Source organism: Paramisgurnus dabryanus, chromosome 9 (genome assembly GCF_030506205.2).
Source record: "Paramisgurnus dabryanus chromosome 9, PD_genome_1.1, whole genome shotgun sequence".
NCBI lineage: Eukaryota > Metazoa > Chordata > Actinopteri > Cypriniformes > Cobitidae > Paramisgurnus > Paramisgurnus dabryanus.
Window position 1 is genome coordinate 35399085 of NC_133345.1, and position 16523 is coordinate 35415607.

At 40.3% G+C, this 16523-nt stretch overlaps 1 protein-coding gene across 4 annotated transcripts in view; it reads right to left on the reverse strand.

Moving 5' to 3' along the window:
* Window positions 1-516: 516 nt before the first annotated feature.
* shank3a (SH3 and multiple ankyrin repeat domains 3a) overlaps window positions 517-16523 on the reverse strand; it is a 248689-nt gene continuing 232682 nt past the window's right edge. Inside the window, exons 17-24 of one of the 4 annotated variants that reach the window (XR_012337351.1) lie at window positions 16083-16163; window positions 11617-11643; window positions 10952-11076; window positions 10742-10847; window positions 8161-10609; window positions 6998-7046; window positions 3514-3554; window positions 1876-2016 (exon numbers count right to left, since the gene is read on the reverse strand). Coding sequence is in view for 3 of the 4 variants with exons in the window: in XM_065283592.2 (XP_065139664.1) it covers window positions 1467-2016; window positions 8161-10609; window positions 10742-10847; window positions 10952-11076; window positions 11617-11643; window positions 16083-16163 (3338 nt within the window). In the remaining variant the exon portion in view is untranslated. Of the gene's footprint in view, window positions 2017-3513; window positions 3555-6997; window positions 7047-8160; window positions 10610-10741; window positions 10848-10951; window positions 11077-11616; window positions 11644-16082; window positions 16164-16523 lie in introns of all 4 variants that reach the window. The other 3 variants (XM_073815806.1, XM_065283592.2, XM_065283593.2) reach the window with 3 other exon arrangements.

Here is a 16523-nt window from a genome sequence, read left to right on the forward strand (position 1 = left end):
ACATTTTCTTGAAGACATTAAACTTTTGTGAAAATTATAAAAAAATGCTGCCAATGGCGGAAAAAGAGTTAAAAGGCCTTTATGTATCCCTGGAACCGTGTGGATTACTTTTGCAAAGGATGGATGCACATTCTTTGGACCCATATTCATTTATTATAAAGATTGGAAGAGCTAGGACATATATCTGAATATAAAAACGGTTGGACATATGTAACTCGGGTGGCTTCAAGGTGAGTAAATCATGGGGTAATTTTCATTTTTGGCCAAACCGTCGGTTTAAGTTTTTTTTATATAATTTATTGCAACTAGTCAAAACAGTTGAAATGACTTGTTAATTCAAGTTGTTTAACTTAAACATTTAAGTGCAGCAGGACATTTTTACAATGTATGATTCTTTTATGAATTGTTTGGATCTTTTCGTGCCATTTTGCCATAATTGCATGGAAAAGAATGAACACAAAACATCTCTATTTTGTCTTTCGTGCAAGAAAAAGGAATACATGTTTGAAATATGTAAGTACATGTGAGTTTTGGTTGAACTTTTCCTTTTAGAAGACTGAGAATTGACCTTTAAATCAGCCCAGTCAAATTTGGACAGGAAAGCGGTGTGATTCTGTAAAAGTGTGTTACTGTACCGGGAACACTTTTCATTTAAAAAAGGAAAATGTCTGGTTGGTGTGTTTTTTAAATGTCTAAACATAAATATACCATACACATACACTTCATTGTGAGATGCTTCAATTAAAGATGGAAGCCCAGTTCTGTAATAAACAAAACTAACAACCAAAAATAAAAATGAGGGCGGTACCACTCAAAACGATCAAAATCAAGCGTCTTTCCTTAAGGTGATGTAACGTTTCATGGTACAATCCATCAGAAAAGAATCATTGTAAAAAATCATTTTCAAGAATGTTTTTTTGTCTTTATATATATATAATATCATATATAAGTTTTATATTTATGACAAAATGTTATATTTATATATCTATATACTTTTTCTGTCAAATATATATATGTATATAATTGGTAAAAATGATGAAATTATTGGTGGGATAAATCATCTAAGTGGAGAGACATGTCCATTTTCTTGTTGCTGTCTCTCAAAGCTATTTAAATACATTGAGATTCTATCTAATGTCACATTTCCTTTGGAAACCCAAAGTAAGAGTCTGATTATGAAAAAGCCACTAGTGTTGGTTAAACATTCTCCGAGTGTAATACATCCCTCAGCCAGAAGGGGGCAGGCAGCAGACAGAGAAGATACGGCCACTGGCTGTTGGCTGCTGGCAGTGGGGTGTGAGGGGCTTAGGACAGTGCTACAAAAAAACGGCACGGAGCCGACGCCCACTTCCGCCAATGACGCGATTGGGGAAACGGGTAGTGTTATTTAAAGCTTAAAAATCACGAGGATAACGAAAAGACGAGCAAATGAAAACTACTACCTATTGACACAGGGAGGCGAATGGTCAACTCTCCAGGAGCTGTTTAAGAGCCCGCTCAATGTTCATGCGATGACCGACACGAGTCACGCCCAGCTCGGCGAAGTCCTCCTTGGTCAAAGCGGGCAAGTGAGAACCCTCAATCTCGTGCTCTTGGAACCGTTCTCGATGTTCGGCCAGGTGAATGCTGGCCAGCCAGTCGCCCACGTCGTATTTGTTCCACAGGTGGAGAGGTTTCTGGTGGAACGGGCGTAGGGAGAGCAGAGGGGAGTGCATGCCTGGGGAAGGGGCGGGCGAAGGAGAGCGACTGCGCGCGCTGGAGCTTCTCATGACGAAACGCACTTCCTTGGGTTCGTGGGGGAGGCTAAGGCTGGACGACTTGAGGATGGTGGGGGGCGCGGTCGGGGAGGTGGCCAGTCCGAAACCCCGGATGGGTCCCAGGGGATCCGAGCGGTCCGGGGAACCGGGGCTCGGCGTCCGGCGGGTCACCGGGTAGCGGCTGCCAGGTCTGATGGTGTAAGTGGTGCCGTATCCTCTCTGAGCGATGGTATGGAGCTCTCCTAAACTGCTGAAGAGTCTGAGAGAGAACAGAACAAGCCAGAAGAGAAAGGAAGAGAGGAGGTGTTTAAATGTTTCTGGTGAAATACAACAGATCCGCAGCCAGAAATTCACTTTTCATTCAGTATCTCTTTCTCTGCCAGTTTTAGTTAAAGCATCAACTATGTTAGGATACTACGCTGTGAGTTAGACGGCAAACACATTAAACTATACTAGTCAACATTTGAAGTGGATCAAAAACTTTCATCCAAGTTGTCCTAAGACAAGAACGGATATTGGGTATTGGTTTTAAGACAACTTTTAGGAAAGGTTTTGATCTACTTCAAATGTTGACTACTGTAGATTCATTAATGTGTTAATCAGCTGTAACAATAGAAGTGTGAAGATGTCTTGTGGTGATCATGTTTTCATGGACTGGAAACAATTCTTCGTGAATCTTAATTTGACTATTTTTACTTTTATTCAGTATAATCACAACAAAGAAATCACGGTTAACCCTATTTTTTTTTTCTTCTAATGTTTGTGGTCGTATTGTGACTAGTTAAATGTTGCACGTTATTAAATATGCTTATTAAACAGTTTATTAAACTTTCTTAATCCTCTCAAGATAAATAAAAAGTTAAACCAAACTCATAAGATACAGGCAACAAATCCGAATTGGGCATCAAGATTTGCAGTGTAAATCCAGCCATAGAGTAACATGCTGTCATGATAAAAAGAGTGGCCTCTTTTTTAAACTTTATTTGACGTGAGACTATTAAACTTTAGAGTACCGGTATACTTAAAGTATACTTGTCAAGTAATTTGCAAAAGATAATCTTCAAAATCCAGTATCGGTCAACCTCTAATCAAAGCACACGATGAGTTCAGCTGGTTAACTCTAAACTAATTTATTTAATTAATTGTTTGAAAACAAGTCTGTACTATTTACTAGCTGGAGTGACACCAAATGATTATTTTTCAGTTCTGTCTGGACTCTATGCTACAACCGTTACAAGTCAAGAGAGACACGCTTTTGTCCTGCATCTGAGTCACCAACAGAGTGGATTACTCAGTTATCAGTCAGTAATGTAATGACTGGGGTGATATGTGAGTTTGGACACAAATGAATGTAAAAAGTGTGCATGCAACACAACAGCAAAGCACTGAAAGCAGCCCTATACATGCAACATGTGCAAAAAAAACTTGCATAACATCTCAACCTTCAGATTACTTAAGGCAAAGGATTCTTGTTATTTGATTGTTATTTGATCACTTCCTGTGTTCAGGAAGTGATCAAAGCTGTTTGTTGAGAATTTATTCCTTCCAGGTGAAAGGGACAGAATATATTTAGCAGTACGAATACAAGCTCTGACTACTATCTATGAAACATCACAGCCAGTCTTTTGCCTTATTCGTGTAACGTGACGATTGAGCAGAACTCACAAGCCAATGAAAAACATAAATAAGCTGAGGGGTAGGAGGGAGGCGGGATCAGCACATGGAAAAAGAGATGAGATGATTCATGCGCACTTACACAGGTGCCCGGCTCTTCTGGGCTTAGCCTCAGATTCAGTTCTAGACAGAGCAGCAGCATGCAGAAAGAGAGAGAGAGAGAGAGAGAGAGAGAGAATGAGAAGAGACAGACATAGAGATAGACGTACAGATAGAGAGTAAGAGATGGAGAGAGAGAGAGAGAGAGAGAGAGAGAGAGAGAGAGAGAGAGAGAGAGAGAGAGAGAGAGAGAGAGAGAGAGAGAGAGAGAGAGAGAGAGAGAGAGAGAGAGAGAGAGAGAGAGAGAGAGAGAGAGAGATTAGCGATCAGCATCAGTCCATGACAGAACAAAAAACAAACAGCACACACTTAAACAATCTTAACAATGTCAATCGAATGCAAACCAAAATGCATAGTGACACAGACCAGTGGGCAGCTATCCCCAGATGTAGGCATTTATTTTTGTTTATTATACTTATCAATTATACAAATATTTCTTTAGATATATGCTGTGTCTGGGGTTAGGTGCCATTCGGGTGAAATGCAATGACATAAAATTAAAACCAAACAAATATGCATGAATAAACAATACAAAAAACTACACAAAAGCATTTTTTTCCCAAGAAAAAGCCAGAGCGATCACTGTGTCAGTGCGATTAAAAGATGATGAAGCATTATACAACTACAAAATGAAGACCAAGCTTACATGGTGTAATGGATAGACAACAACAGACTGTCCAGACTGAGAAGACATATGAAGGTTACTGATGTAGACTGTTATGCTGGTTATATTAAATATGAACATAATTTAGTTTATTATGATGCACCAATGTATCAACCTATAATATGAATCATCAGATAAAAGCAATTTGCCCACTATCGGACATCTGTCGATTGTTTAAAAACAGACAATGATATTTGCCGATACTGATAGTTTGGTGGTTATATTAAAGGGGACGTATGATAAAAATCTGACTTTTCCATGGTTAAGTGCTATAATTGGGTCCCCAGTGCTTTATCAACCTAGAAAATGTGACAGATCAACCCAGTAATTGGATTTTCACAAGCCTGTGAAAAAATAGGTAATTGAATTTGGCTCCCCTTGTGATGTCAGAAGGGGATAATACCGCCCCTTAATCTGCACTATCCAACCACAGCACTGCTATTTATGGCGCTTTTCCATTGCATAGTACCCCACGGTTTAGTTTAGTTTGGGTCGGGTCAGCTCACCTCACTTTGGCGTGGTTAGCTTTTCCATCGAGTTTAGTATCACTTCGCAGTGGGAGGGATTATAGGCGTGTCGTTATATTTATGCTGCCTACTGCTGTGACATCATACACGTGAGAGCGTTGTTGTACATTCCCATTCATTCATTTATTTCTCAGTCTGCCACAAAATTAAAATTGGCCACCACAGATAGATGTTTGCACATCGCGTTTATCACTACCTCTGTCTCACATGACAGTTTCTGTTTAAACACCCGACCCGTGGCGTCAGTCGACGGCGCTCCGCTGAGCCTCATTCAAGTTGCATTTAAGCATATATAATGCGGACATGCACGTCGCGAATGTGCCGCCACAAACTGCAAGTCTGGAAAAAACTGTTATGGTGTCCCGGATTCTCAACCTGTGGATGTTTTTCATCGCTAAAAGGGTGTTTGGAAACTTATAGCAGAACACAGATAACAACATGTTTGCTTGAGACAGCGCAAGCTAGCAGTAAGCTAAAGCTAATATTTACATTATAGCGATGACGTGACGATTCTCTCAGACCAATCAGTGATCTACAGTGTTTTCGCGTCACGTTTGGTATCAGCTCGGGTCGCTTGGAACCCCAACCGAGGTGGTACGAAAAAAAGTATCGGGTACTACGTACTGCACCCAATGGAAAAGCTCCCAAAAGTAAGCTGACCCGACCCAAACTAAACTAAACCGTGGGGTACTATGCAATGGAAAAGCGCCATTTGTGTAGAGATCAGCTCATTTGCATTTAAAAGGACACACCCCAAAACAGCACATTTTTGCTCACACCTACAAAGTGGCAATTTTAACATGCGATAATAAATTATGTAGATGGTACTTTGAGCTGAAACTTTATATACGTACTCTGGGGACACAAAAGATTTATTTAACATCCTAAAAAGTCTTGTGAAATGTCCCCTTTAACTTGCATTAACTAGATTCTGAAGATTACATTTTATAAATGTTATTCATTCATATACACTGCAAAAAGTGATTTTCAAGAAAAATGTCTTAGTATTTTTGTCTTATTTTCAGTAAAATATCTTAATTTCTTAAATTAAGATGCTTTTTCTTGATGAGCAAAACGACCCAAGAATATAAGTCTAGTTTTTAGACCAAAAATTTCAAATTTAAGTGATTTTGTGCATAAAACAAGCAAAAAATCTTCCAATGGGGTAAAGCGAATTTTCTTGAATTTAGTGTTTAAGAAAAATGTTCAAGATTTTTTGCTTACCCCATTGGCAGATTTTTTTTTTGCTTGTTTCATGCACCAAATCACTTAAATTTGATATCTTTGGCCTAAAAACTAGACTTGTTTTCTTGGGTCGTTTTGCTCATCCAGAAAAGCATCTTAATTTAAGAATTTCTAGATATTTTTACTGAAAACATGACAAAAATACTAAGATTTTTTTTCTTGAAAATCTTTTTTTTTTGAAGTGCAGGATATATCTGCCATGATTAACATCTGTTTTTAAACTATCAGCCGATAGCCTGTGAAAAATTGCTTTTCACGACAGATACATGATATATCTGTGCTTCTCGTAAAAAGCAAAATTCGGTGTCGGCACAAAAAGTTTGTATCGGTGCATCCTTATTACAATCCACAATGGAAATACCTCTATTGGTTTTCTAAATAAAATATATTTTTTAAATACTGTGGTTTTAAATTGTTCAAAAATGTATGTCTCAAAACTAGTGGTCAAAAACACATTAATAAGAAAAACATGTCTCTCAGTCACACACAAACATACAAACTGCCACAACAATGGCACAGTGAAGCAGGTCACAGGAAAAAGCTTGCTAAGTTAGATGTGACAGATTTTGAAAGGTGAAAGATCAAAGTTTGAGATGCTGCATGCCCTCAGGCCATCTGTTACCTTGTAAACACCCAAAGGCAAATTATCCATGTATAAAAATCCAATTTGTCAATCCCCAATGTCACCAAGGATCTTGTTTTTATTCACATCATGCACGCTTAAAAAGCTCTTAGTCATTGGTAAGTGCCTGTCTCTTAAACACAAGGGCTGTAAAGTGACAACTGAACCTCTTGCACCAACAGTTTAGACTTATTAGATTAAGAAGACTTGACTCCAAATTTGGTTACACAGGCTATGGCTTTTCTGTCAAGGGACAGATGGTTTGAGTATTTGCCAGGGTGGACCAAGAAACACAGAACCTGAGAAATAATGAATAAAACCCAGAACAATGTTAGCAAAAGTGACTGAACAGTACGACATTAGTGGATTGTTAAAGAATAGAAATCAAAGGGAATGACATTTGATTTACCCTAGTGGCTAAAAGCTAAGGTTTACTGCCTTCCATGTCCTTCTCACATCTGTTGGGACATAAAGGACTTGAGCTGTATTTAAGGATATACTGTAAGCAAATAAATAAACATAGCCCTTTAAGCCTTCACATGAAACAAAGGTTTTAACAGAAAGTGTCCATGTGGCTCTGGTTAGATATATTGGATAAATTCACATCATGGTATAAATTTAAAAACTGCACTACAAAATTCTGGTAGTTGGGTTTAAATATGGACAAACTCAAAACCTGGTTTAAATTAACTTAAAAAATAGACATATTTACACGAACCATGGGTTGAAACAACCCAAAACTTGCTTATTGTCATGCGTATCTCATTAGTAAAGCCGGTTCCGTGATTAGTAGTAAATCGCCATCACCTGCTTTCAGATGGAGCGGCATTTACTACACAGGGCCGTATTTCACAGAAAAGCTAGGCAAAAGCACCTCCGATAATTTATGCTATTTTGCCGAGCTTCTTGGTGAAATACGGCTCTGTAGTAAATGGCGCTCCATCTGAAAGCAGGTAATGGTGATTTACTACTTATCACAGAACCGGCTTTACTGATGAGCTACCCATGACAATCGCAGGGTCCGTTGGGTTTGTCCATATTTTACCCAATCATAGCTTTAAACATCCCAACATTTTTCAGAGAGCGTCAAGGCACACTAGTAATAAGAATCTGCCTATAGTGTACAAGTTTTATTGGTTAGCTAGGAGACCAGCCTGAGGCAGTTCTACATTACATTACTTACCAGTGGTCGATGAATGTTGGCTCCCTGGGGCTCCAAACTTCTCAATGAAGAAAGCATGTTAAACAGTAACTCTTAGTGTTTTAATAAAGAATAAATCGTTCTCTAAAAAGTGGATGTCTGCAGTTTTAAGAAGCACTGGACTGACAGTTTATAAACTTTAGCTTTCTTTAGTTGTATGTCATTTGGGAAAAACTGGCTTAAAACAAATCTAGGCGGTTTTAAATGTTGCATTCTTTAGAGACTCTGTGAGAACATTGATCCTACATAATTGTTTTAGTGTTAGTTAACATTGTGTTTGCAGTTTTGATAATCAGCTTCTGTTTCACTAAATACAGTTTTCGAAATGACAAAACATGTACATAATCTCTGCTGCAGTATTTGCACCTTACCTTGCACCAACTACTGGTGATTTCCTTCCGGGGTCAAGTGAAGCTCCAAGTGGCTCCTCCCCGAGTGAGCGTGTGTCCTTGTTGAGCTGCTGCAGCCGTGAGCTGAGCTCGCTAATCACAGTGGGCTTGCCTTCCTCTGCCCCTGCAAGCGGACGGGGTTCCACGGGGTCCCCCCACAACTTGGAGCGTCTCTGGAAGAGGTAGCGCGGTCTGGCCGGGCCTGAGGCTCCCGCAACAGCAGCCAGCGCAGCTGCGTGCTGCTGTGAGAGCAGTTCACTATCAGATGACTGCTTAAGCAGGGGGTCCCTGAATGTCACCGGGCCCTTGCTGAGCTGGGACTTGAGCTTTGGCTTTGGAGGCACTGGTGGCTTATCAAGAATGAAAGTCTGGCCATCTGCGTGGGTGGTGTAGGTGTCCGTGGGCTCGCCACTTTCCGAAGAAAGTGTGGACATGCTGGAGACAGTGGAGATTGTACTTGTGGTCTCCAGGTGGTGATCGCTGGAGCTTCGAGTGTCCACCTCTTCCACCCCGGAGTCAGCAGCAGACTCTGGGCCCAGGTGGGACTCAGATGGCTTCCCTGAGGCTGCTTGCGGGCCACTGCTAGCGCAGACCTTTGCTGCTACAGCAGCCACTGCTGGAGGGGCGGGAGGAGGGTGCGGTGCTGAGGGTAGGCCTGTGGAGGTCATCTGCGCCAGTGGAGGTACAGCTGTTTCGGGTGCCTTTGCAAGAAGGCCATTGGAAAATTCGTCTGGTGGAGGAACAACGCCAATTTTGCGGAGCTCCTCACGCGTCTCCTCATCGCTGGAGGAGAGCATGGCGGGTGGAAGGGTTACTGTATAGGGATCCACATCCTCCTCGGAACTACCCTGAACCAGGGTTTTATCTGAGGACGGGCTAGGTTGTGGTTGTGAAGTTGGAGTTGTGGCTGAAGGTGGCGTGGATATTGAAGAACCATCAGGAGCAGGGGACTTAGCACGCTTTATTTCAGCCAACATGGGTTTGGGGCTTTCTGACAAAGACCCTTTTGGGGTGGGGGCACTGTGCTCTGGGCTGGGTCCCACAGCGTCCCCATTACTTGTTGCATGAACCATGATGTGCCCAGCAGTTTTCTGCTGAGATGTGTCCATGATGCTTATTATCATACTCTTCTTATCTTCAAGTTTTCTCTCATCCTTTCTTTCTGAACTTGTTTCTATCTCTTTCCTGGTGGATATGGGACTTCCCCACTGAATCTTGCTGGTGGGGACAGAGGTCTCATAAATTCTTTTTGCTCCAGGGGAAAAGGGTGGTGAGGCAAAATCCCCCTCAACCTCAGAACGCTTAGCCTCTTTGGTCTGTGTGTCCATAAACAGGACCCCTCCAGCAGCTTCATGTTTAGTTCTGGGTTCAGGGCTGCTTGCAGGAGATTGAGTTTGAGAGGTTAATGCCCGTTCCCTTGCGGCCAGCGCAAGTGCCAGTGGAGAGTTCGGGTCCAGGGGCTTGCCTGTTAGAGGGTGAATGAAGGTGGTGCCCCCAGGAGAGGGACGCAATGCCAAGGCAGGAGGCGGCAACTGACCAAGCTCACGCGTAAGCATTCGCTCATCAACAGAACGAGATGGTGTAAGTGAGGGGGCCTCTTGGGGAGAAACTGAACTGCCCTCCATAGTACCCACCGATAGGAAGACTGTGGATTTCCGTCTATCTTCCAGACGACGTTCACGGTCTTTCACAGCATCAGCAATGGCGACAGCAAAGGGTCCTTTTCCTTGAAACAATCCCTCAGCCTGAGCTTGACTACGTTCCTGCAACAGCTGCTGCTGGTAAAAATCAGCCCTGCTGGTGTGGTGTGCAGCTAGGCGTCCTGATGGAGAATGCTCTCTGGCATGGATGGATGCCAGTGCCAGCGAAGCTCTCTCTTGGGCATCCTCCACTTGCAGTTGCTTTACAAGCGGGCTCTTTCTCCGCTGAGGCTTGCTCGTGAACAGGCCAACGCTGAATTGGCCCACATTGGCGTAAGGGTTATCAATGACTCGACCTTTCCGTTTGATCCTCTCAGGCGGAGTCGAAATGGGACCTGGCCTTGGGATTTCAGTAGGCTCCACAGGGACGTGGGAGGAGTCCTGCAGGATGATCATGGAACGAGCCTTTTTTTGCCGGTCCATGTGGGAGGCATGACGAGGGGGCTCGAACATCTCTGCAGACATTGTCTGAGGCAATGCGTGCAGTCTTGGCTCGGAGCCCGGCTTAAAACTAGACCGACTGGGGTCATGAATGCGGCCGGGGGGAGGTGGCGGGCAGAAGGAAGGAGGAGGGCCTGTATCATAATAGTACAGTGATGGAGGAGGTGGGGGAGCGGTTTGGGGAGGGGGAGGTATACTATGGCTGTCTCTCAGGCTGTCCGTCATGGAGGAGCTCCGCGGAAACCTGTGCTCCGCTGCTAGGGCAGACAGTCGATCCTCTTCGGTTGCTCCTGCAGCAACAGACAAAAAGGCAATAATGTTTTTATGATTACAAACAGGCTTGGATGTAAAACATTCATATTTTAAATTCAACAAAGAGACTAATTAAAAAAAGTTTCATTTAGATATGTGTAAAGCATTACCAAATGACTTGGTTCTGGCCACGCTTTTCGGCAGCTGTATGTGGGCTTTATCCAGTGCTGGATGGAGAGCACCATGAAGAGCTAGACCTTGCCGCTCAAAAAGAGACTGCACAAAAGAAAATAAATAAAGAAATAAATAACATAAGCTAATAGATCATTCCTAGACTCTAAATGTCATTATATATGTATGTTTGTGTATGCGTGCCTTACACTGATTTCTGCTGGTGTTATTCGGCGGCTGGATGGTCGTTGTTTTACCGTGGCTGCCCTGTAATCTGATTCCACCTTTGGCCTCAGTACTGACTCCTGAGAGGCCAAAATCTCATCTAATCGATCTGTTAAAAAACACACACGCAAATTACCAATGCAACATCTAATCTGATTAGAAAATGTGCGTTGCTATGGTGAATGTAAATATGAAATGCTTAATGGCTTAACATTGTCTTTCCACATTACGATGCATCATTGGTCTTTATTAATGGTGTAAAGTGTATTATGATACAACAGCTCAGTTCCAGAAATAGTAGCCTAAAAATTGAACAGCACACACAAATGTTGGGTAAACCTTGAATAAATATGTTGGATACATTTTTATATAAAGAACTTCTGGAAGAAAATGTCAATGAAGCTCATACCAATGCATTTTGGGATTGTCCTGTCTGTGAAGACATTTATTTTTTGTATACTTTTCTGTAACCATTTTGCACCTTAGATGTCTCACATGTTGCTTTGGTAGCTAGGCATACACTGGAACAGAGCTAGAGGAAGCAATGTATTTTACTCCTGCATGTGCGGGGTGAAGATGGCTGCATTCACACACACTGGACATTTGCGATGGTTTGATGGGTTTGTAAACACCTCAATATGTAACTTACCTCCTCCTCTTCTCCTCCTGGCAGAGGCTAAGTGTGAAATACATATAAAAACATCGATGAAATAACGTTCAACACCATCAAATGTCTGTCGACACGCGTTTCTGTATTTGAACGTGAGTGTATACTGTGTGTGTGAAATGAACTCAGTAAACTCAGAACAGATTGTGTGTATATGAGAGAAAGAGACAGACAGACTAAAAGAAAAGAACTACATAACTTCAAAGCTCTATATAAGTAGGCTTTAATAGGGTCCATCAAACATTTCATGAAACATTTCCTAAAGGGGGGGGGGGGGGGTTTAAATGCTATTTCATGCATTTTGACTTATAAACACAGTTTAAGAGTTGTAACCCTCATGCTAAACATAAACAAAATGTAAAAAAAGCAGTATTTTTATCTTGCTTTCAGTAAAAATAAACACTAAATAAACAGTAAACGCTAAATTCAATGCACAATTTTATGCACAAAATCACTTAAATTTGATATTTTTGGTCTAAAAACTAGACTTATTTTCTTGGGTCGTTTTGTTCATCAAGAAAAAGCATCTTAATTTAAGAATTTTCAGATATTTTTACTGAAAACAAGACAAAAATACAAAGAAGTTTCTTTCTTGAAAATCATTTTTTGCAGTGTAGAAGTCACCAGTATCACTGCACAGCACGTGACAACTTTGTTTTATCAAGATGGTTCGACAAAAGAAGCAGGCACGTGCACACATAGACATCAAAGGGGGCTTGAGCACCAGCCCTTTTTATTCCTGGAGAGAAAGTGCCCTTTTTTTCTGGGGCTTTTAAAAAAAAAAAGATGTTTATTCATATAACAACTGATGTCTGTCTGTTTCTTGTGTTTTTTTACTTGTTGCTTATTTTAATTTAACATGAATTCATTAAGGAATAATTTAAATGAGATTTAAACTTTTATATAGAAAAATAGCGCTATTTGTGGCACACAAACAGTTAACAGATGAGTCCCGCCTCCAAAATTCACATCGCTAATATGATTGGCTTTACCTTTACTTAGTCCCGCCTCTCTAACTTACATCGCTTTATGATTGGTTTGTCTACACTCGTGCTGCATCATTCGCGCTTCAAGCGCCAAAGCTCAGCCTGAACGAGACGCGATCATGTGCATGATTATGCAGGCAGGCTATCGGTAAGTGTTTGAGGATGAAAGCATTCTTATATTAACAGTTTTATGCACAAAATATGGTACACATTGTTACACATATTGATTCAGGGACATTGTTTTCCATGGCAATCCCATATTAAGCTGAAGAGTTGCAAACAATGTAGTGTAGTTTAAACAGACTGCTCATAAAATAATAAAGCACAAACAATAAAATAATTGCTAACTGCAGTAGTAAGTTTGCGTTTTTTGTAATGGCTGTTAAATAAGTATAATGTGTTATACTGGATTGCTGGAGTAGATTGGGAAGAAATCTGATGGTTCAGTATTTTACTTGCCCAGTCTGAATTTTCACTGACATCACAAAAAAGTAAAATATAAAATACAAATAAAATAGGCCTAATCTATATTTGTTGTTTCTGACATGTGTAACCCCCATAAATATGAAACCTAAGATTAAAGGTGCCATAGGATGTGTTGTCATAATATGTTAAATAGTTCTTTGACAATTACATAGAAGGTATGTTGCTTTATTAAGTGCAAAAATTATCCAGAAACGTTTTTACATGTCCATCTACAACCCTAGAATTTGTCATTTGAATGAAATGGTCTATTTTTGCCCTATTTGAAAGGGTCATGAATAATAATGTTGAGCTCTGCTCTGATTGGCTCTGCTCTGAGGCTCATGCCAGAAGCTCACATTAGTAAACAGACCTTATATTTTGAGCCCTTATCAGACAAAAATACATTTTGAGTAACAACTAACAACTAATCAGCTAAACGCTAGCATATGATATAGCATTTATTGGCATGTAGCGCTAACTCAGCAGTCACAACTTTGTTTTTAGCATTTTCACAAATTTGTAATTAATTTGTAATTTAAAGTTTTCAAAACATGCACATTGTGTAATGGCTTCCTTTCCTGCTCTATAAACCTACTACTAAGGAGACCATGGTGTCTGTGTGAACTGATTATTTTGTAGACATCTTTTGAAAATTAAACAATTGTGTTAGTTTGAGGAAGATAAAATTAATTAACGTTTTTAATAATAAAAAAAAAAGGAAGTCAGAATTGTGTTAATATATATACTTTTGTTTAAAAAAAATATACATAATTATGAGAAGTGCCCTTTATTTCACTTGAGCCCCTGCCCCTCAAAATGTCTGTGCACGTCCCTGAAAAGAAGTGTGTTTTTGGATGTAAGGATGGAAAAGAAAACCTTATTTATCTTGTCCTGCACTGCAAAAAATGAATTTCTTGGTATTTTTGTCTTGTTTTCAGTAAAAAAATCTAAAAATTCTTAAATTAAGATGCTTTTCTTGATGAGCAAATTGACCCAAGAAAATAAGTCTAGTTATTAGACCAAAAATATGAAATTTAAGTGATTTTGTGCATAAAACCAGCAAATAAAATCTCCCAATGGGGTGAGCAAAAAAATCTTGAAAATTTTCCTTAAACACTAAATTCAAGAAAAATTTGCTTACCCCATTGGCAGATTTTTTTGCTTGTTTTATGCACAAAATCACTTAAATTTCATATTTTTGGTCTAAAAACTAGACTTATTTTCTTTGGATGTTTTGCTCATCAAGAAAATGCATCTTAATTTAAGAATTTTTAGATACTTTTACTGAAAACAAGACAAAAAAAAAAAAAAAAAAACGTTTTTCTTAAAAATCATTTTTTGAAGTGTGTATTAAGACAACAGTGGATGCAGTTCGTTTTTCCCAGACAGCAACGTAATTGCCAATAGGTTTATGTTGTTCCCTGGCTGCATTTCGGAAAGGATTGCTTTACAAACATGGCTTATTTTGATGCCGGATTTGCCACTTATTTACAACTGATGGAGCGGTCCCAACTTTAAAAGACCCTGTTTAGGAGTCGCAACCATCAAGATCTCACATGTTTTGTTTGTAATTGGCGCATAAGTGCATGTAATGTAAACAACAAGAACAACAGAAAACATTTTCTGCCTCAGTTGGCATTGTACTGCACTTACGACATATATACCTTTTAAACAGGCAAATTCAGAAAAAACACAGATCAAGATTTACGATTTACGTTGCATACTGTGACAGTAAGTATTGAATTAGATGAAGTACCTACACTGTTAGAAATAAAGGTACAAACTGTACCTTTTCTGTCACTGGGGCTATACCCTTTCAAAAAGTACAGCTTTGCACCTAAAGATTTCATTTAAGTACCTCAGAGGTACATACAGGGACCAAAGAGAGCTTATTAGTACCTCAAAAATACATATTAGTATCTCAAAGGTACATATTGGTACTAAATGTTTACATATCTGTACCTAATGGTCCATACAATTAACAGCTAGGGTACATATTTTGACTTTTTTCTAACAATGTAGGTCCTTAAGGTACTGTAATCTACCCAAAATTGTATTCTGTGTTTAATTCATGTAAAGGTACCAAACGGAAACTTAGGGTACAGCCCCAGTGACAGAAAGGGTACAGTTTTGTACCTTAATTTCTGACAGTGTACTCATCGAACGTTAAAACAGTAGGGGCTATAAAGTATGAATGTGAATAGTATAAATGAACTTGGACGGTCTACATACACCACGTTGAAACATCATGTGAAATACGTTGTCATAACAACAAGTTAGTCGTAAACTGGAATGACGTTAAACTAGTGTAATTTAACCACAAGGGACAGCTGTTTAATAAATGTATTAGCATTTTCAAAGTGAAAGCGACATATGTGTCAATGTATGGAATGTGACCTCACCCATCCAGTGAATAGTGAACACACACCCGGAGCAGTGGGCATCTTTCACTGCAGCGCCCGGGGAGCAATTGGGGTTAAGGTGCCTTGTTCAAGGGCTCACAATCGCAACTCACCCGTTGTGAGCCTAGAACCGGTACAACTGGCCAATATTTTAATAGAGCTAACCGCTTTTGGACATTTTTAAATTAAATAACGCCTCTCCTTATCCGGGTACTGTTTTTCAATTACTATGAAATCGTACATACTACTCGGCCCACCTACTACTTTTCGTCTACTGTTTAATATGGAAGTAGAAGGATGCAGCCCAAGACTTTAAATAAACCCAAATTATCTGCTCTTTAACAGGGTACCTGATATATTTATTAAATACTTTATGTGGGATAAATGAGTGACCGTATGTGTGTGAAATATATTGTATGTGGCCATTGCAGTAGTGCTTACAGATGCTTACAGTCACAAAACATATCAGTACGGTAACTGAGAACTTGTCTCTAAACATTTAAACTGAGACAGAATTCAAGACAAATAAATATGTCAGTTGGTGGACTAGTTGACCGGTTCTTAACAAGTGTGTGTCTGTTAGAGAGTGTCTTACCTAGTTCTTCAAGCTCAGCAGTCATGCTTTTGGATCTCAGTGTGAGCGTGGTGCTGGGCGATCTCTTTGGAGGCGGGGGTGCTGTGGAAGAAAGACAAGGGGCAGATGAGAAGATTGGGTGGCGTGATGAAGGGCCTTCACGGCCGCTGCCCACCGGCAACAGCCAACGTTTTTTCACCATCTTCATCCGATGGTCCCAATGCATGAAACTCTGGAAATGATCAAACTCTCCTTTCTATCTCTCAGATGTACAGAATCAAACGGGTATCAGACATCTCCTGTGCGCATGCAAAATACTCGCCCCCTAGGCGTCTCCCCAAACACTTCATGTCATGTTCCTGCTCAACCCTTCCTTTCAGCTCTCCCAGAACACGATGGTTGATTCTTCCTTTTGTCTTTCAGAAACGGACCAGTCGTTGTATCCGTCAGCATGCTACAACT